The sequence below is a fragment of the Pezoporus wallicus genome, unplaced genomic scaffold, assembly GCF_028554395.1.
Source record: "Pezoporus wallicus isolate ANWC-B61680 ecotype Strahan unplaced genomic scaffold, APGP_CSIRO_Pwel_v1 scaffold_7736, whole genome shotgun sequence".
NCBI classification, from domain to species: Eukaryota; Metazoa; Chordata; class Aves; order Psittaciformes; family Psittacidae; genus Pezoporus; species Pezoporus wallicus.
The window spans coordinates 2,085,144-2,105,466 of record NW_026636574.1 but is presented as its reverse complement, the minus strand read 5'-3'; the positions used below and the strand labels follow the sequence as shown (position 1 = coordinate 2,105,466).

The 20,323-nt window shown below is 44.4% G+C and overlaps 2 protein-coding genes across 4 annotated transcripts in view; one reads left to right on the top strand and one right to left on the bottom strand.

Moving 5' to 3' along the window:
- Positions 1-20,323, top strand: part of LOC130594701 (adenosine receptor A3-like) — a 161,693-nt gene that overhangs the window by 71,784 nt on the left and 69,586 nt on the right. The window lies entirely within an intron of this gene.
- Positions 1-20,323, bottom strand: part of RAP1A (RAP1A, member of RAS oncogene family) — a 35,623-nt gene that overhangs the window by 3,247 nt on the left and 12,053 nt on the right. The window contains exons 2-7 of one of the 2 annotated variants that reach the window (XM_057400770.1): positions 15,216-15,286; positions 11,404-11,487; positions 8,441-8,509; positions 7,061-7,117; positions 5,506-5,646; positions 1,952-2,095 (exon numbers count right to left, since the gene is read on the bottom strand). In XM_057400770.1, the coding sequence (XP_057256753.1) occupies positions 1,952-2,095; positions 5,506-5,646; positions 7,061-7,117; positions 8,441-8,509; positions 11,404-11,460 (468 nt within the window). In that variant the 5' untranslated portion in view covers positions 11,461-11,487; positions 15,216-15,286. Of the gene's footprint in view, positions 1-1,951; positions 2,096-5,505; positions 5,647-7,060; positions 7,118-8,440; positions 8,510-11,403; positions 11,488-14,374; positions 14,414-15,215; positions 15,287-20,323 lie in introns of those variants that run through there. The other variant, XM_057400771.1, reaches the window with a different exon arrangement.

The window sequence follows — 20,323 nt, the reverse complement described above, 5'->3', positions numbered from 1 at the left end:
GCTGGTATAAACCAGCTTTCAGTATTTAAGCCTTTATAAACCAGAGCCAAGATGATCTGAATGTGATTACGATGGGCAGGAAGAGTCACTGTCTGGAGGCACCAACTATCCATGCTCTGACAGATGAGACTCTTGAACGTTTTGAGGTAGAACCTCCTCACTTTCCAAGGGCTGAAGTAGGGGGAAGATCTCTCTGAAAACATAAGTCAGATCATTTAAGTGCTAGCATTAGGAGTGCAGAAGTCTGTAACAAGGTTTCAGGAATGCCACTGTCCCTAAGAGTCGTCAGTGTGGGGCAAGAGCATCACACACATCACCAAAAAGGCATCTGAGGTGCTGTTACTGAGATCAACTCTGTAGTAAAAGCTTATCATCTGGATGAAAGGCTTGCTTCACTTCCAGCAAATGCATGCAGAAATCTCCCTTTCACCTAGATTTTAACATAGATAGAAGTGCAAAAGTAGGGAAATACCGGAAAACACTTCCCCAGTCCAGGAACCAGCAGAACAAATGAATAACCAGCAGAGTCAGTTGCTTGATTCATGGCGTTTCTCCTCTTTGATTTCTTCGGCTTTTATGCTTTTCATAATTAGACAATATAAATTGGTATAAAACCAAAAAATTAAGATCACAATAAAACCAGAACCCAATCTTTCAGATAATAATTTCCTTCTTTCTGATCCAAGCCTCACTGGAGGCAGAGACACGACAGGGAAACAGACAGACACAGGATTCACACGTTAAGGATGGCTGTAAGCTACAGGCTTGCATTGCCTCAGGACAGCTCCCTGTTCTGCCTCCTGGAGAACCCCTTCTCCCACACAGCTCTCAAGAGCTTTAAGGCACTTCTGGCTAATGGGAGGTCAGCCTCTGCCACAAAGTGGGGAAATACAAGTAAATCAGTTTGCTTTGCTCCACGGCGACGTGTGTGGGGACTGAGCCGCTAGTTTCTTCATTAGCACTCAGTTTTACTACAGCTCAGACACAGAAATCCCTCCTGGCAGGAGTCTAGCTCAGCGAGCTATATTTACCAGGTTAGATTAGTGCACACTAGAGCAAGGCTAATCCCAACCACAGAAGCTGCAATTCATGCAGCCTGGAGCTCCCTTCCCGTTCAACAGGGCAGATACAGAGCTGCGCAAGTCCCACCGGCTGCCAAGTTAACGCTGGGTCCGGTCCAAGATCCTACTGCTCCTGCTTATCACACAGCCTCCTCAACGGTCCCAGTTATCTCCTGGCACCAAACCTGCTATGCTCAGTGGGGTCACCTTAGCTTTTGTGGCTGGAAACCTGGCCTCTGTCACAGTCAGATAATTCAGAGCAGAGCATAAAAACTTGGTGTCTGATGTCAAGCAGAGCTGAGCGACCCCAGGCAGCAGCAGAAGGCACACCAGCTGCAAAGGTGTTTCTCATTTAGACACAGGGAAATGCTTAGATAGCTGGATGCTTGCACGTGCTCTCTAAGTCAGTGGCATGCTGCAGGAGGTCTCTGATGGGATGCCTGCCTGAGCAGCCAGACGTAGCAGGAATGTGAAAGGCAAATACTTCAAAAACAATAGCCAACACCATGCAACTTGACAAGTACAATGGGGCATAACCCCAGCAGCAGCAGCTATCTTGAAAAAGTACACTTTCCAGATAGAGCTTATCTAAGATAAGAGTCATCCAGTTAACTGGGCTTGCTCAGGACCCTCTGCTATTCATGTCCCCTGACGCAGGCCATAGAAAGCACTTACCTGGAGAAGTCACCTACCCTTTACAGAGAAAAAGGAGCAGATCTCCTTAGAACAAACAGAAAGCAGTAGCTAAATACACTGCATCACAAGCCTTTCTTAAGCTGAGACTCCAGAACCAGCCTGAATCTTCACAACTAATATATGAAGGATCCCTTGCTGATTTAATGCAGCGTTCACGCTGAAGCAGGAAAGACAAAGGAGCAGCCAATAGTTACCTCATTAACGTTGATTTTAGACTTCGCAGATGATTCTAGAAAGGCACAGTTACACCACTGTCTTGCTAAGTTCTGACCCTGTTCTTTGCCGACTACACGCTCTTCCTCCAGGTCACATTTATTGCCAACCAGAATCATTGGAACCTGGAGAGGAGACAAGCGAGAACAAGAGATACATCAGCAATTTAATGTACAACATTGTGGCTTACAAAGGCATGAGAGGAGGGTAACACAGACAGTATGAATGCCAATACAAATGAGAGGTTCAGGAGATCTGACAGGCTACAGTGGAATTTAGATGTCTGCTGGGAAAAGGCTGAACTAAGTCCATACTATTGACACGCTGGTGCACTAACAATTAAACACATAGGGGACACTATAAAACCCAACAGTCATATTGCAGCACAATCTTCAACCAGTAAAGTTTTATTTTCAGGTCTCTACGTCCAACATCATTCTAGTAAAAAAACCATATAATACTGACATGTAGGAAGGTTGGACTTCATGATCTTAAAAGTCTTTTCCAAACTATCTGATTCTATGGTTCCACGACTTTCATGTCACAGGACACTAAACTGCCTGCCAACTTAGCCCATTTCAGCCAACAGCACATACAGCACGCGTCTGAAGACACATTGGATGTGTCAGCCCTTTGACTTGTCTTGTCACCCTGCTGTCAAACCACACAACAATAAATGGAAACACCTTTGAAAAGCTCTGCCCTGGACAGGGAATGAAAAGGAATATTCTTGTGCAGCCAAGAAACCCCATAAGAACAAGAACAAGAAAGCCCTGTGCACAAGAACACCTGCCCTTTCCACTTCCTATGCCTGAGAACTGCGGGCTACATATGGATTTTGGAGCTTGCTTTGACAACCTCCATCTCACAGATCTCAGGGGATGATAGAGCCAGGGCAAAGGTGGATTCTGAAGCATGAGACCAGAGATGATGAGCAGGACGCACTGCGGTGCTCTGTGTGCACACACCAGCATCCTGTTTCCCTTATGCTATGTAGAAGCAGAAAAGAACTGCTGATAATGGGTGTGCACCCCGCTCCATTTCCTGAAGCATTTAATTCTTTGAACAGAAAATGAGTACTTTCCAGCTGGAAAATAAATCATCATCCACTTCCTCCGGCGATTTACAACATGCTGTATGTTTTTAATCGACTTCAATGTTCATCTCTGTAGTCTCTTCCAGATTCAACTACACTCCAGATCCATTTTTGTGTTTAAAACTCACAGCCGTACTGATTAGAAAATGACCACACTTTTATTTTGGGGAAAATGAGGTTTATTTATTACATCAGAAACCTGAAGTCACAATACAGATGAGGCACAGCCAAAAGCAGTTTATTTCACATCAGAAAACAACGGGATATTTCTATCTTAATCCCATTCTTTACAGTTGCCTAGATAAGAGAAATTCTCTGACACCAAAACATAAACATGCTAACATTATTTTCACATGTTAACAGGTAAAATAGAGAAAAAAAGTGATACTTAGATGGTTAAACAGGACAGGTTTGAAAGACCTGAAATACTGCGTGAGGTTATTTCAAAAGGTAGTAATGGTTTATTAGAGAGCCAAAACCAGAGTTTGATGAACAACTAGCTTTTGATCCTCTACCATTTCATGCAGAAGACTGGGAATTTAAACTCTGTTAGACGTACATAATTGAATGGCTTAAGTACTAAGGTTTTAAGAGACATGTTCTGAAACTACAGGAAAGAGTGTGTTTGCCTAACTCAGCAGAACACAGCTGAAACGTTCAAAGGGCTCTCAGGCTTGGATTCAACAAGTAACATCCCCCCTAACACAAACCAGAAATGCCTTTTAATAATTAAATCAAATCACTGCAGTAAAAACGAAAGCAAGTCCCTGCTGCCCCATGAACTTGACCAGCTTACGGTGCAAATTCCCCTCCGGCGAGCGCAGCCGAGGCAAGCACTGGGCTCTGACGGGAGGCTAATAAAGGACTCCTGTTACCAGGGATTTATGCAAACATAGTCCCTACCTAAATGGAAATCAGTTTTGCATAAATAGAGGTTCAGCTTGCTAAACGAAGGAGGGAACCAAAGCCATTCAAAACAAGGTAATCAGGATACGGGACAAAGAAGATCCAAGGGAAAGCAGCAGCGTGGGGAGGGTGCTTCAGCCCCAGAGGAGCTGAGCTGCGGGCTGGGTTCATCCCTCCCTGGTGCACTCAGCTCATGGCTCAAACTGCATTTTCCTGAATGCCTATTTAAATACAATACACATGGCTTAGTGAGGATTTGGCCTAAATTCATGTCCCTGCCCTGTTTGCCCATTTTACAGTGCAGGAGGGCTGCACAGAGGCAAGGGCTGCGAGTGAAGAGGATGCTGTGGCTTCCACAACCCCACTGGCAAGCACCAACACAATCCAAAGCAATCAATGTCAAAGGCATCAGCTACCTTTAAGCTCTCAGTGTAAAAAATCATGCAATCTTTTCCACAATCCTCAGGGCAAACCTTTGAATACATTACTAACTGGTAGGCAAAAATAATTTCAACTTCTTTTGGAGGAAGTCTACTTATAGAGAGTTCCCACACGTCTCCACCAGCCACAGGGCTCCCTCCAGCCTCACTACATCACACGCTTAAGAAATTAAAAGCCAAAGAGTTCCACTTACAGGAGCTGGGGCCCAAACTGGAAATACAGTCAATGGTTTTCTTCTGCCAAACAGAACTGAATGCAAACTATCGTAATGTCACTCTTCCTTACTTAAAAGTTGCCCAGAGAAGCTGTGGCTACCCCATCCCTGGCAGTGTTCAAGGCCAGGTTGGACACAGGGGCTTGGAGCAAGCTGCTCTAGTGGAAGGGGTCCCTGCCCATGGCAGGGGGCTGGAGCTGGATGAGCTTTAATGCCCCTTCCAACCCAAATCAGGCTGGGATTCCACGAAAATTACAACCTTGCATCAGTAGCTAAGACTCTTTCAGAGTCTCTTAATGATTTAATTCAGTCATCCTTTGGGTTACAGATCTTGTCAAGAGGCAGAAGGAACAAAGAAAACTGTCGAGAGTTTAAAAGCCTTGGGCCATGAGGGTGGTCTGCAGAGTGCCAGCACCATTCACAGGGACATACAGGTCCATAGGGCAAAACTGAACCCTCCCTGCTCACACATGCCTGTCATGGGAGCAACAGACCACAGCCACTAACCCTTCAGCATCCTGCTTTCCTTCAGAGGAGGGATACGTGTATTTTCATACAATAATCCAAAATCCCATAAAAGCAGAGTTTGGTCAACAGCTGAGAAGTTGCTCTCCATCAACTCCCACCATTCCCAAAGACTCTTAAGACTTCCAGAAAGTCTGGAAATGAGAAAATCTGGGTTCATTATATCCTTTAGCAGGTGCTGGACCTCAAATAACAACACTGGAAACAACCAACACCACTACGAAAACTTACTTCAGTATGAAACTTTGCTGTACAGCAAAGAATATTCTGAGAAGGAAATCCTGCTCACAAATCCCTGCATGGTTACTTACAAACACTTAAACCATTTGCAGAAGAAAAACCATTCTACTTACATCTTCAGTGTCTTTAACCCGTAAAATCTGCTCCCGCAGGTCCTGTAAGTCGTTAAATGTGGACTGTGCTGTTATAGAATATACTAGTGCAAACCCTTGGCCGTTCTTCATATAGAGATCCCTCATCGCTGTGAATTGCTCCTGTAATCAAACAGTTTTAAGAGCAATTAGCTACTGAATGCACCTAATGAACATTTACAAAGGAATACTTTTATGGTAATGGAGGCAAGAATGTAGTACTGTACAGTATGCATTTCCATTTTACCCCTTACAGAAATCCACCTAAACATGTAAATTTAATAAAAGCATCGACACATCCCTTTCCCTTTGGTTTTCTTCTTCCCAAAAGAGATAAAGGCTCCTTGAAAAAATGGGAAAAAGAACAGAAGCAGCAATAAAACTACATCTCTACATACTGCTGTATGCCCCAAGCCATAACACAAGGTGTTAAGATTTGGCTGACGTATTTTGTAGTGCTCTTCCATTTATTTTCTGCTATGGTGTTAAACACAAGTCTGCCATCAGACCAGTTTCCCCAGGCAACAGACATGGAGCAGAAATTCAATTCCTGCTCTACCACGATACGGGAACAGGCCTCGGTGTCACAGCCTCACTGTTCAATTGTGAGCACAACAGGGTGGGAAGGCACTGCCTGCTCACCTCTGAACATACACAACTACATGCTACTCATCCCTAGCATGAAAATGGCTTAAAGGCTCACTGCAATGAAATGCAAGAGCAGGCTGGAATATGTGTACCCAATGAGAGCTGCTTTGGCCAAGCTTGTCAAAGGAAGCTTCACCAGAACCACGTAACAATGATTTCTGCTTCCACGCCTGTGCATTGCTGTTGGTAATTTTCAAAGCTTTCTAAATAAAAACTTTTAGGAAGCATGTCCTCCCCTGTGATGGGCACTCAACCATGACAGGGCTCTTTGTTTAGCAGCAGGACTTTGCACGGTGGTAACGCTGGTATGGCAAAAGGAGCTGCAGCACAGCCCTGGCTGCAGGCTGGGAGGACGCTGGCCTCAAGCAGCATGAAACAAGAACAGGGAGATGCCACCACAGTAAGGGGTATTCTGAAATCCTCTCCATGTAGGCTGAGGAGGCAATCCTTATGCATTGCCTGGAAGTGGCTTCAATGTGTCTCTGTATTTTGGACACTTGCAAAATTAATCTGTAAAACGATTCTGTGTCAGTACGTTGATAGCGAGATGATGGTGGATGGCAGTGAAGAGGTGAGGGGCAGGGGAACCACCAACCCTTATGTCCCAGCACTAAGGCACCGTCTGGGGAATGGGTTCACTGTGCTGCTGGCAGGACTGCAGGCAGCTCTCACCACACTGGGGTTTGGGTTATTTAACAAACTCATTCAATTTAAATTACTGCACAGAATCCCAGACTGGTTTTTGGTTGGAAAGGACCTTAAAGCTCATCCAGTTCCAACCCCCTGCCACGGGCAGGGACACCTTCCACTAGAGCAGCTTGCTCCAAGCCCCTGTGTTCAACCTGGCCTTGAACACTCCATACCAATTAGAAAATGGAATTGTACTTACTGTCCCTGCTGTATCGAGGATTTCAAGCATACACTGTTGACAGTCTACTTCCACTTGCTGGGGAAAGAAGGGAAGAGACAGTTAAAACTGAAACAGGACAGGCAAGAGGAATCTCAGCTTTATTTATGCTTGTACCACAAAGCCAGCCCCCTGCACTTCCCTTAAGTGCTAAGAGAGGAGCTGCTATTAGAGGATTAGTTATACCCCAAGCCAGGCATTTGGGTCAGCTCACTTACGCTCCAGGACTCTGGTGATTATAAGGGCTTAGATGAGCCACTCATTGTAAACATCTCAACTTAAGTGAGGTCATAAACATCTCAACTCAATCCACCCTAAAACTCAAAGGACATTAAACTTCCATTTCTCTTTGCTGCTGGGATGAAGGGAGTAGGAAAGAAAAAGCAAAAAGTTTAGTGATCCTCACTGTTTGGCTTAGCAAATCTTCCACTCACTGAGCAACGCCTCAGATGCAACAAGGTTAATTCCAGGGAAGTGAGATAAATTTAACAGCTGAACTCAGATCACAATTTACATTTAATTATCACAGGCACAAATGTCACCAGTTTTTGTTTCATGTTTTGGTGCCTTTAATTATGGTAGCACTAATGCTAATGTGTAAAACAATGGGTTACTTGACATCAGTGGATTGAAGAAAGCAGCTCTGTTGATAGAAATGCATAACGTGACTGTGTCAGGGATGCTGACAAGGACTTCTGCTCAGCAATTACAAGCCTGCATCCAAAACAACCACAAAGAATTTTATATGGCTCCAAAGCAAGCAGAATGCATTTGAACTAAATGGTGAAGCAGCCACGGTGTATAGAACTCTTATAGCAACTTCTACAGAAAGCAAATATTGGTACCTTTCTGTTTTGAAGTAGTAATTCTATGTCAAATCACAGCAAACAGATCTGGGTGGCAGTCTGCCCCTCGTTTGGTTGAGCTGTTCCTATCCCCAGGCCTCAACGAGCACTGGCAGGAGATGGGCAGTACACTTGTCTGCCAGCCAATACAGCTCACATCCCAGTACAAGTGAAGGCACAGGCAAAGAGTGGAGAGTTGCAGCCTCCAACTGCCTCAACTGGAGCCATCGAAGACTGAGAGTGAAAGCTCCTGGTTATATGCAGTAACAGAGATTTAACCCTCCTGATAAATAGAACTAAGCTAGTGAAGTATTCCATAAAGCCAGAGGAAACTATCTGCATGAAACCATTTCCAAGGCTGACGCTTCTCTACACCATCACTTTCCTGCTGCAATGTTGTGCAGCCATAAGTTGTTCCCATAAAAGAGCCTTCCTCATTCCAATGAGCTTTTGCTGCATTGTTACAAAGGAGCAAGCTCTATGAGAGTCAAAAGAAATACAAACGCTGTTATTTTACCTTTCTGTATGAATCTTCTATTGTTGGATCATATTTTTCAACAAATATTCCCTGAACAAACTGTACAGTCTGGGGAGAAAGGAAAGAAGGACAGCATTAAGTGAACTGAGCACAATCAGTAACACTGACCGAGAAGCACTTTATGAGAAAGTAACATCACAAAAACTACTCAACACTGTGAAAATTCAATAGAGAGAAGGAGAGAAAAAGACCTAAGTTTTCATTTCTTTTATATAAGATTCGTGTACTTCCTGTTTCAAGAATCGCTTTATTCAAGCACATTTTCATAGTGTTTTCTGAAAAACTGCTTGCTTGCTTGTTCACAAAAGATGCTACCCTCAGAAATGCCTTTCTTCTAGTGCCTGTGACTTCAGAAGAATAAAAATCACCAAATTTGGAAGGCTTGCAATTCAATCAGAAGAACAGGCAATCTGTACACTGTGGAAAATCCACATTTCAATGCAAATCACAGCAGAGTTCCGTGGAGCTACTCTGGATTACATGCCCAGAGCACAGACATATTTCAGAGCAGCAAGTTAAATCTGGAGTTTCTCCAGCTACTCAATTTGTATTAACCCATTAAAGGAGGAGACATCACTCATTTCAAAGAGGAAGCCTTTCTTCCCCTTTGTACCTATTCAAAGCGAATTTACTCTAAACACTTCCCAGCAAGCTGTCATTTGGACATGGCCCATCTCTGGATGTCCAAGCTCTGTACGTGACCTGCTTTGGCTCCTGTCACTCTGCAGCTTTACTTATCCTCTGCAAGGCAAAGCTTTTTGTTCCTTCTCACCCCGTGTCTCCACCCTCTTACCTACAATGATCTACACTAAGGCAGCAACACAGCACAGGGGTGTCCCAGGTATGGTTGATGGTTGTAAAACAAGGTGGTGGTGGTCTGTAAAAGTAAGCGCTAAGATCCCAGCACTTAACTCTTATCTCTTTAAAACCACAAACAAGGGTTTCAGTGCAAATCCTGCAAAGTCACTACCTGCTTTGGGCTGTGTTTTGTTTGGACAGAAGGCTGAGATTTTTCTGCAAGAGGGTTCACATCTGTCACCCAAGCGCTTGCAAGCTTTCAGAGGGTCACATGCCAGATACATGCAGAACACCTCGCTGTGTGCTGGCAACTGAGCAGCTCCTCATGGTTTGCTTTCTTTTAACATAAGAAAAGATTTCTAGTACTACCTCATTAAAAAATCATCCTCCATCACTAAATAAACCTACCTTACACTCTAATGATCAAAGCCTTTGCTTCTCCAATATTTACTTGTCACACTGAATGGCCGTCCCAGCTTGCCCTTTAGATAACAAATCTCAGCAAAATCATTGTAAGATACCACTATTAACTGTATGTAAGACACCTGGATACACCTGGCAATAGCATTTACCCACTGACACTCCAGAAGATATTTACCCTTATTAGAAATGGGGAGAAAATTACCATACAGGAAACAAATTGCAAAATAACTGTGCCTTAATACCTGTGAAGTTTTTCCTGCTACCCTGCCATCCTTACCCAAAGGCACAATCAGCATCGTATTGGCACAGAAGAGTTAAAGCAGTAAGGAGGATTTGCAGTGAAACAACACCATATTGTAATCTATGCTCTCAATGAAAACAGCTGAACACCAGCCTCTTTGTTAGACAGTTCAGCATCTACAGCTCGAAGAAAGGCATTTTAAAGCAACCTCTCTGTGATTTTAAATCCCACCTTGCAACCTCTCCTTGCTAATGCTTTTAAATAAGCAGGCAGTCACCTTGAAAGCTAAATATTACTCACTCTTAGCTACTAATTGGCACTTACCGTGTGCTGTTATAAACACAATGGATCCATGCTGCATATGAATTACAATATATGCTTACTTAGCACCTAGGTTGTCAAGAAGAATTTAGCTTTTGTTTACCAGACTGAGTATTTGCATTTCAGCTATTGAAAAGGCCAGTGATGGATGCTGATTCAGACTGCACATCACAAGTAATGAAATTCAAGTATGTCAGATGCTGAGTAATTTTGATGTACAGCGTAAGCGCCTTAGTTTACCTAGTGAGTAAAACATCACATAACAAAAGCAAGATAATCAAGGGGATGCTCGTGCAAAAAGCAATACAGATTGCTTAGGAGAACAATTTTACACCTACATCTTGTAAAGATTAGGAAGGGGTCTCTGAGAGAGTACATCAAATTTGACAGCTAACTGCATAATCTTTCCTCATGTTCATCTGGATTCTGCATACCAATCTGGATACCAAGATTACTAGGAGCTCATTTCAGCAGAACAAACAGTGCAAGAAGCAGTGCCTACAACATAAAGGGCTGGTCAGCTATTATCATCTGCTGTGAAAAGGAAACACAGTGCAGTTCCTTGTTTTAGATAACTTTACACTTGACCAGTTCTTTGCCTTTCTTGTTGGAGTGAGCTGCTTGACTGATCGGTGATAAATAGGTGACAGAAATCTCTTACAAAGCTTTACTATCAACTCTGCTATGTAAACCTCTTACTAGAAACAACACAAGTACTTAAGGAGTGCAAAGTGGCATCACCCTCTTCTTAGCCCTCTGAACTGCACACGCTGGAGGTGACTTCTTGTTTTCAGCCCAAGCTGCTCACTCAGGTTCTATCCAGGATGGCAAACACACAGCCTTCAAGGTATGCAAGGCTGCAACTACCCCCTAACTCACTGCCATACATGGCCACACTTCACTCGCTGTTTTAGTGTGGGTTAGGCTTTTAATACTCAGACATAGCCATCCAGTCATTTACAGCATTATAACCATGCAGGAAGGAAGAAACTAAATGCTAACTCTTGTAACAGTGATTGATTGCCTGCTGCTTCTCCAGAACCATGAAACACATTCACAGCAGTGCAACAGCAGCTACCTGGAAGTCACTACACAAATATCCCAATGATTTTAATAAAATGGGCTTATCTCATTGCAGATACCACTTCCCACAACTCACCAAAGCGGACTTGCCCACACCTCCTGAACCAAGGACCACTAGCTTGTACTCACGCATGGTGTGGTCTGTTCAAATAGCGACGACCTGGAAAGCAGGAAAAGAGCCAACAGTTAAAAGTTTACCCTGAATTTGCAAAGGGTACAAATTTATGACCCTGTCTTCTGAAAGCAGCAACACGCTCCCCTTCTTCGAGTGCTCCTGAGAGCAAAAAGCTCCTTAGTAACAGCTACGTATGGGTTTTACAAGCTTAGATGGCTGTTCTTACAGCCTAAGTATATATGAGATGCCCAAAGGGTTAGGGGCTAGGGGACCCGTTAGCCTGCTGGGGCTTGGAGAGGAAGAGGATGACTACAGCATGGCACAAACACAGCGCAGCCACACACACATGCTCCCAGCTGCCTGTCCTCTGCATTCTCCACATTTTACAGCAGAAAACAATGAGTATCAGACCAGAAAATTACATCAGAAAGATGCAAGCAGAGAGGTTTCTTTCTCCCACCCACCCCCAGCAGGAAAGGATGTAGGTCAGTACTTTCTCTCTGGAAAAGGTCAGGCCTAACACACGCCTGCCAAGGCAGAACCTCTCTGCTCGCCCAAGCAGGGACTCTGCCTTTTTATGGCAATCTCGCAACTCCCTCAACTCACTACCCAGCACCAGAAACCTTCTCATTCTCCTCGAGATTCCCTGACAAATAAGGCAAATGACAAAGCTGGTGATAAACATTTTACACTATGTTTATAGTATAAGCCAGGCCGGGCTGTCCCTATCAACCCAGCTCAAGCAAACAATGACCTCATCTTCCCCCCTCTTCCCCCCAGCAAGATAGCGCTTTCTTCCCAAGTAAGGCTTCAGAAACACGAGTGCTATGAGGCTGGGCAAGCTGCATTTCTCAAAGGCATTTCAAACCAACGTTGCCACAGGATTTATGGGTTCCCTGGCTCCAGTGGGAGGATGGCTCTAGAAATAAATACATACTCGAGGTAGTCTGATGGAGAAATTGTCGACTAGCGTTAACAACAGCCTGCAAAGAACAGGGATTGTATTTTCTGGACAACTCCCTGACAATCTGTGTCTCAAGTTTATATAATCATTAAATCAGGGTTGTTCCCCCCCATCATTTCAATTCCCAAAGGAAAGCTGTAGAACAGAGAGTCAAGAGGAAACCCACGTGCTTCCACGCACCCACAGCTGCTGAACACGTTACTGGAGACCCTGCCCAAACATCCTCCTTTTAACCCTCATTTCCTCAACCACAGCATGATTTATGGTCTAAACGTATAAAGAGAAGTAAAAAGACCCCCGTGCAGCTGGAGAGGGGCATAAAAATTCTGCAGCTCGCTCGGCACGACTTGAAGCTCATTTTTAAGCCAGAAGAACAGAAATACAGGGCTCACCTGCCTGCACTGAGGCTTTCTTGAGTCACGTAACCAAGCTGCCCTTCCCTCACCCAAGCCTTAGAGGGGGAATAAAGCCAAAGCTATCAGCAGCAGCCCTTAGTTTTAAGCACCTTGGGGTGGTTTTTCTTTGACTCTTGTAGCCTACATGAGTTGCAGTTGCTTAACTTCATAGAAATTGTGAAATGAAGTCAAACTGAAAGGGATTTTCCGGAATGGTAACTTTGAGTATCTGAAAGCAGAGCAAGTGATGGCTATGCACTCTAGTACACCGGCAACGTGTTTGGTTAGAATTCTGGCAACCGTAAGCTCTTCTGCTTGAAAAGTTCCCCAAGAAGTGACATTCACTTCCTTCCTTTCAAAAATCATGATTCTGCATGGGAAGGAGAGGGGAATTCCAATCAGCGATGATTTTCCCTTTGATGAGCCTTAGGAATTAAAAGGCAATGCATTTTTTACAAAGCATAAATCCAAGTTATTGATCCCCTTCATCTTCCTACAGTTCCACAGCCTGGTCCACCTAAGAAAACCCAGAAAGCAATCAAGCTAAGGGTTAAATTTAGCTGTGAACTCTTTCACTTCTTATTTATAGTAAAACTACTTGTGGGAAAGTTTCAGCTGGGAGCTGTACAAGACCAGCTTCTCATTTCTCCTCTACAGTATTTGCTGATGTCTTTTTTTCAGGTGCAACAGGAAGCCAAGATCCTGAAACTTTATTACTGAGCCCTATTACTGAGCCTTCTTCCTGTAAACCCCACACGCCTTAATTATCTTGTAGCTCTTTCACAAGTACGTTATCTGTTTATACAACATGAATAGAGTGCTCAAGAAATTACTATGCTGCATCCTAGCCAACTTTTCATTTGGCAGCTGTTTATGCCCACCTAAATACAGTTAGACACAGTAGCATTCATTTCTATCCAGAGCTCTGTGTAGTGGAGTTGCACGCTGTGAAGCAACAGCTATGTTTCAAAAGGGAATGAGTATTACGGGTGTTAAGTGTTTCTTTCGAGTAAAAAATATATGATCACTAAGGAGTGTAAAAAAAACCCCAACTTTTAGTGTTGTTGTAAATGTTGTGAAACTCATTAGTTCCAACCCCCTGCCATGGGTAGGGATACCTTCCACCAGAGCAGGTTGCTCCAAGCCCTGTCCAACCTGGCCCCAGGGATGGGGCAGGCACAGCTTCTCTGCCAGCACCTCCCCACCCTCACAGTAAAGAACTTCTTATAATATTTCATCTAAATCTACCCTATTTCAGCTTAAAGCCAGGATTAATCTCTTCATTTCCTTATTCTTTACCAGCAGCATCGCCTTGATGCTACTGTCACCAACACTGCCTGGGAAGCAACAGAAACAGGCAGTCAGTTGTTCACAGCATCAGCCTAAAGATGCTCAGCTCCTTCCTGAAGAAGGAAAGAAGGGCCCTACCCTGCGAACAGATGGAAAAGTGAGGAAAAGATGCAGTATATCTTGTTTAATATACAAAAGGGAAAGGAAACGCAGGCAGGATGGCAGAAGGATGCAAGTGCAGATGAAGCTGTAACCTGAAACACAGCTCCAAGCACCTGCTCACCTGCATCTTCATCCAGGCAGCACTCACACTCTCCCAGCAGCACAAATGGTCTTTCACCCTGCTGCAGCTGAGTGGCTGAATCAGGGGATGAAGAAGCAAAACTCTCAGGGTATTTCCCAACCAGCGGAAGCAGCCAGGCAGAGGCTGTGGGGAGGGCGGTGTGGGGAGAGCAGCTGAGGCCCTTCAGGAGAAAAACCTGACGCAAACATCAGCCTCTCTTGTCAGAGAAGCTTCACCAGCTCATCAGGAAGTTTGTAATTTGGGTGGTGGGGTGAGAGAAGCATAAAGAAGATAACTGAACACAGCACTGGAAGCGAGTGGGTGCAAGAACTTCACACTGTGCTCGCTGTGAGCTGCAAACACCCAAGAACGATTTAATCCACCTGAAGGAGGCAGTTTGTATGTATTAGTTTCCCCTTCTCCAAACACTGATAGAGCTATGAGTGGCAGGAGGTGCAGATACGCTGCTCAGGGCGAGGAAGACAGTGGTAAGAGCACATGGGCTGATGGTTTTGTATAACTTGATGAAACTCTGGCCATAACTGATGACACAATCGCCATTAAGAAGATAACAAAAGACTTAAAAATCAGAGCAGACGCATTCTTGACTCAGCCTTAAAAAGCCTGGACTGTAATCACAGATCTGTATTTTGAGCTCTAGCAGAGGACATCAGGAAAGACAGAACACGAAGCTGCAGGGTTTCTTTTCCTTACTACAGGAAGTCAGATTCAAGTAACCCTTATACCTTACACATTTATCCATTCAAAAAGCTCCCCAACGTGTGTTTTCACAGCTAGAAATTTCATTTGAAATATATAGAGAATATTAAAACCCTCCTACCTTGGCATAAAAGATCTCTCATCAGTGTTAGCAGCCTTACTGAAGGTTTTTCCAGGCTCCCTAACAAGGGACTAAAAGAAAAAGAAATTAAGAATTAATCAGCTTTCAAATGACAGTGTATGCAAGCAGCAAATCTTCTCTTGATGCTTTCAGACCAAAACATGCCTGTTACAAAATCTGCCCTTTGCCTTATCAATGGAGCTCTACGCAATGTCTGAATACTCAAATTGAACTGCCTTAGAAACAAGAACTCCAGCACAGTTTAACCTTGCCTCTAGGACAGGGAAAGACTGAGGGGGAAGCCAATGGCAGAACACAATTTCTACTTGATTAGGTCATTAAAATTGCTTTACGAATTGGAGATGCAGTTAAGGAAAACCATAGGAAGGAGACACAAAGTTGAACATCATTAGGTTAAAACATCAAGCTCACAACTGTAAAGGTCACATTTCTGCTTAGTGCAGGACTGCACTAGCTTTTGGGAGTGAGAAGTAAAACCTGTCCCTGTGCTCTGCAGCTCTGCTCCATCCCCCCTCACCTTCCATCAGATCAGGCTCATTCTGCCGCCTCGTTGGCTTGAGATTCCATTTAGGAGCACAGGTTACTTGCAATTTTGTCTTGTTTTTTAATGAAAATTCCAAGTTTCTTATTGTTGCCTACCAGATTTAATAGCAATCAAATGCAGTCTGCAGACATGGGAGGAAAAGATTGCCATCACAGGGGGAAGTCCTCTCTAATCATCTAAATAGCTTGCTTGTTGTTCCTTGACAGCAATTTTGACTGGCTTTTTATGTGAAGTTGCCACTTCTGCCCACAATCTGATGACTGCCCTTGCAAATAGTTCGCACACATTTCCAAAGTCTTTTTCCCTTTCCCCTGTCACCACTTCCCCCTCAACACCATGGATTTAACCCCCCAAAAAATACTGATGACCACCCTCCCTCGATTTCTGACCATTCACTGTGCAGCTAACCCAGGGGTGGGAATTTTAAAGAACAGTTCAATGAGCAACTCCTAATGAAAGTCAGCAGGATCTGGGCTCCCAAATCCTTTCTTTCAACTTGGAACTCCCTCCCCATTGCCTCTGCACCTGCAGCGCGGCGTGGGAAAGCATCACCCCTGAAACTCGGCGCAATGTGTTTGTGAAGAACAGGCTACAGAAAACGGCTCAGCAAAGATATTTAAAGCCTGACTCAGTACTAAATGAGTCAGAAAGCCACGGCTGGACTGAGAGGCAAGGGGAGGCAGAGCAGAGGGGGAGGAACCTGCTCCTCCGCAGCTCCCGCTCGCTGTGGTGAAGCTGCTTGGGCATCTGGGACAGGCACTGGTGTGCCACAGCACCTGAAGCAGGGCTGGAAACACCACCGAGGGCACTGGCTGAGCTTCCACTGCACGCTGAGCACGTGTTCAATGGGGAGGTTTAAACAGACAGAGCCACATTTTAACAGATTCACAGGCTCCATCCATTCTGACAAACTGGATTTGATTAACCCTCACCTGAAAGCTGGCTGCTATGGGATCTCCAAGCACTTGGGGGCTTCCCATGCTCTCCAGGTTCTTTCCTCCCCTCCTGCATTTTGCTTTTTCCACAATGAAAAGACAACTTTCTTCTGCAGTAAAGATGGGAGCTACGTAAGTCAAATCACCTTGTTCCTGGGGACTTTTTCTCCCTAATACACTCTAAAGATAGCACTTTGAAAAGACAAACCGAGAGCTGCATAACCTGGTTTGATGTTGTACCAAGTTTGCAATGCATTTTAGGAGACGGAAACTCAGTACTTTCTACTATCAAGAATTCAGGAGAAAGCCAACTATGTATAAAGCAGCTCAGCTTCAAATCACCCCAAGTGATTTTAAAGGGGAGGAAGCATCACTTAACTGCTCACAATGGGCATGGCTGTGATAAAACCCCACGACTGCTGCAACACCTACAAATTAAGCCATTTTATGGAATCCATCAGGTTTCTTTCTTATAAGAAGCATACAGCATCCGTGCTGCACCTCTGCAGCCAAGAGACATGATCTCCCAGCACACCTCTGCGTGCAGGGAGGCTGTGCCACACACCAGTACCAGGCACAGTATCACTGCACACAGGAAACAGAAGCATCAGGCACTGGTGCTATCAGGGCATCTCTGAAATAAATCCAGCATCCTGCGCTGTACCTCTCCAGCCCATGCATGAGCTCTGCCATGTCCTGGACCCTGCTTCCTCCTCCATCTACACATAACAGTGGGATGGAGAGGGACAGGCCATCCTGCCAGCACAGACATCACACGTGTGACACTACCTGAAGAGCATCTACAGGGGCAGCTGCTGCCTTTCATTAACAGCCCAGGCTCACAGGCTTTAACTGCCTGAGTAAAGGAGAAGGGCAGGTCAAGGCTTGGAAAGCCACTTTGGTATTCAAGGCCCCATGAGACAGCCTGGCTTTACTCAGCTACCTGCTCTTCCAAGAGCATTTCTGAATGCTTCCAAGGGATAAAAGAAGGAATTGTTCCCCTTTTAATGGTAGACTCATAGGAAGTTTAAATGAAAAGCAGATAATCTGGGGTTTGGGAGGGGAAGTGTGGGTCCAAAGTACTTCTCTTTAGCAGCTCAGCATAAAGCACTCCAGCGCCATGGGCACATCCCACCTTAGAGCTACAGAAATCAAAACAGTTTAGAAACAGGTAACAAAGCTGTTGGAATCCTTGTCAAATATTTTTCCAACCATAGTAAGAAGTGAGTCTACAGCAAAGCAGAGCTCATCCAGGCAGGTCTTGCTGCAAGCATTTGCTTGGCTCCAAACTGTACACACCTGAAAACAGGGATTTTTAGCGAAAGCCTGACCCAGTCTCAGCTACAGGGCTGAAGAGAGATGACAGCTCAGCAACACAGAACTTGTTTTCACTCAAAAGGCATGATGCACAGCCCTAGTTTAAAAAAGGGTGAGAGAAAAGGAACAGAAAAGAGCAAGGCACCAATCGAGCACACACCAAACCACAAGCATCAGCTCCTAGAGACAACGTGAGAGGGCCTCTCAAGGCGCAGCTTCTACAGCCACGTATACTTTTAACCTGACAAATATCTTCCTCTCTTGTTGTTCCCTGGAGTGATGCACTGGGATGGAGAAAGATAGGGAAAGATATCCCTGGGGTAGAGGGGAGAGAGGAGGGAGCAAACACCACTCACCCAGCTTTAGGGAAGGAAGAAAAGAGAACAACCTCCTGAGCACTGCCCTGCTTGTCACCCACACCTCCCTTGCTCATTTTCACATGCAGAAACCAAATTACTTAACATTTCCAAGGGGAAACGTGCTATCAGCACTTTACAGACCTGTGAGAGAAACATGCAGGTGTATGGGGCTGGCTGGACCCTTGTGGCCATAGCTTTCCTGTTCCTTGAGAGGGGCAGATTCTAGGGATGTTACAGCCACGTGTTGCAGCTATTTTTACCCTGGCACTTCCATCCTGAGTCGTGGCTACTCCAAACAAGACTGTTTGATTTTGAACTCTAAGTGCTCCTCATGCCAGCTTTTTTATGTTACTGTGAACTTGGCCATGAAAAGGGGTAGGGTTTTTTGGAGAGTCTACTAAACACTGCTCAATACCCCACCAAAATCCCTTCATTACCAAGAGCTGTGGTTGCAAAGCAAACTCAAATCCAGCACTTCAGCAAAGGCAAGATTTATGATGATCAAAATCACATTAAAACTGACGGATTCCCTCCACAATAAGAAAACCCAAACAAACACAAAGAACGATGCAGCAATGAAGGCTGGAAACACGAGACCCAGGGCTCTACCCTCGGCTTCACCAAGGACCTGCACTTGCCAAGCTGGAGGCACAAAGTGCCCTGTTTTGGCACTGCCAGATGACAGCTTCACTCATTGACTGCTTACATATTTGTTATACATCATGTTCTTGGATATTATATTACTCAATGAAGTCAAAAGCACATTAAATACTTCCCTAAAATTAATCAAAGCTGTCAACGATTATGCAATTGTTACACATGAGCTATGGAAACGTGTTGGGAGGAGCGATGGTGGATCACAAATGAAAGGGTGTTTGCAAATCACACAATTATTTAACAGACACCTCCCATAAAAAGCAGTGAGGCATACACCACCACAGACTCATCCTATAAGCTAGCACAGAATTCACTTAAATAATACAAATCATGGCCATGGACTCACTTGCCAAGTCCCTTCTCCAAGGCAGTGAATGTCCCTGTCTTTAGGGCACACAGAAAACCTCCTTAATAACCTCTCCTGATGCCATTAACATCACAAAAATCAGAGGGAAGAAAAAAGACCAAAAAAAGGGACAAGAAGCAGGACTTCAATGTGACTTTAAGGTAAATTAACTTCCATTCAGAGTCTGCCTCTTTTATTGCTCATTATCACTCTGGCATCTGACACCCAAGTAAATGTCTTCTATATATTAACATTTTATTATAGCAGCATACATCTCTTGTACATTATGGCAGGGATCTCACCCTCAATTTTACACTTTTAAGAGTAACAACTTTAGAATTTCCACTGATTGCTTTCAACATCAAATCAACTACAACTCAAGGCAAGAAGTGTGTAGCTAACTATAAGCACCATCATGTCGTAGGATACATCTCTACTCAACTGCAGAGCATTACTGACTGCAGCATCCATACAGTCCCCCCAGGTTTATAAACTTTTGTTCTCCATAATTTAGTGCAGGGGAAACACTGAGTTATTATTAGGACTTAATCCACCTATTTTATACTCCTGTAACTCCAGCGTTAGAAAACAGGTGTTTTGGACATTTAGGAACACACGTGCTCCTCAGGGGAGCCTAAGAACACCAAAGAACTGAATCAAAGAACCGCAGAATGGTTTGGGTTGGAAGGGACCTTAAAGTTAATCCACTTCCAACCCCCTGCCACGGGCAGGGACACCTTCCACTAGAGCAGCTTGCTCCGAGCCCCATCCAACCTGGCAACCTGAAACAACTCATAAGTGAATTCCAATTCCCTATAATAAAACTTGGGAACTGGATCTAGTCCTGAACCACGACTGTGCTAAAAAGCATTGTAATAAAGTAACTATAAAGTGAACTCACTGGGATTAGTGAAAAGCATGGCAATATT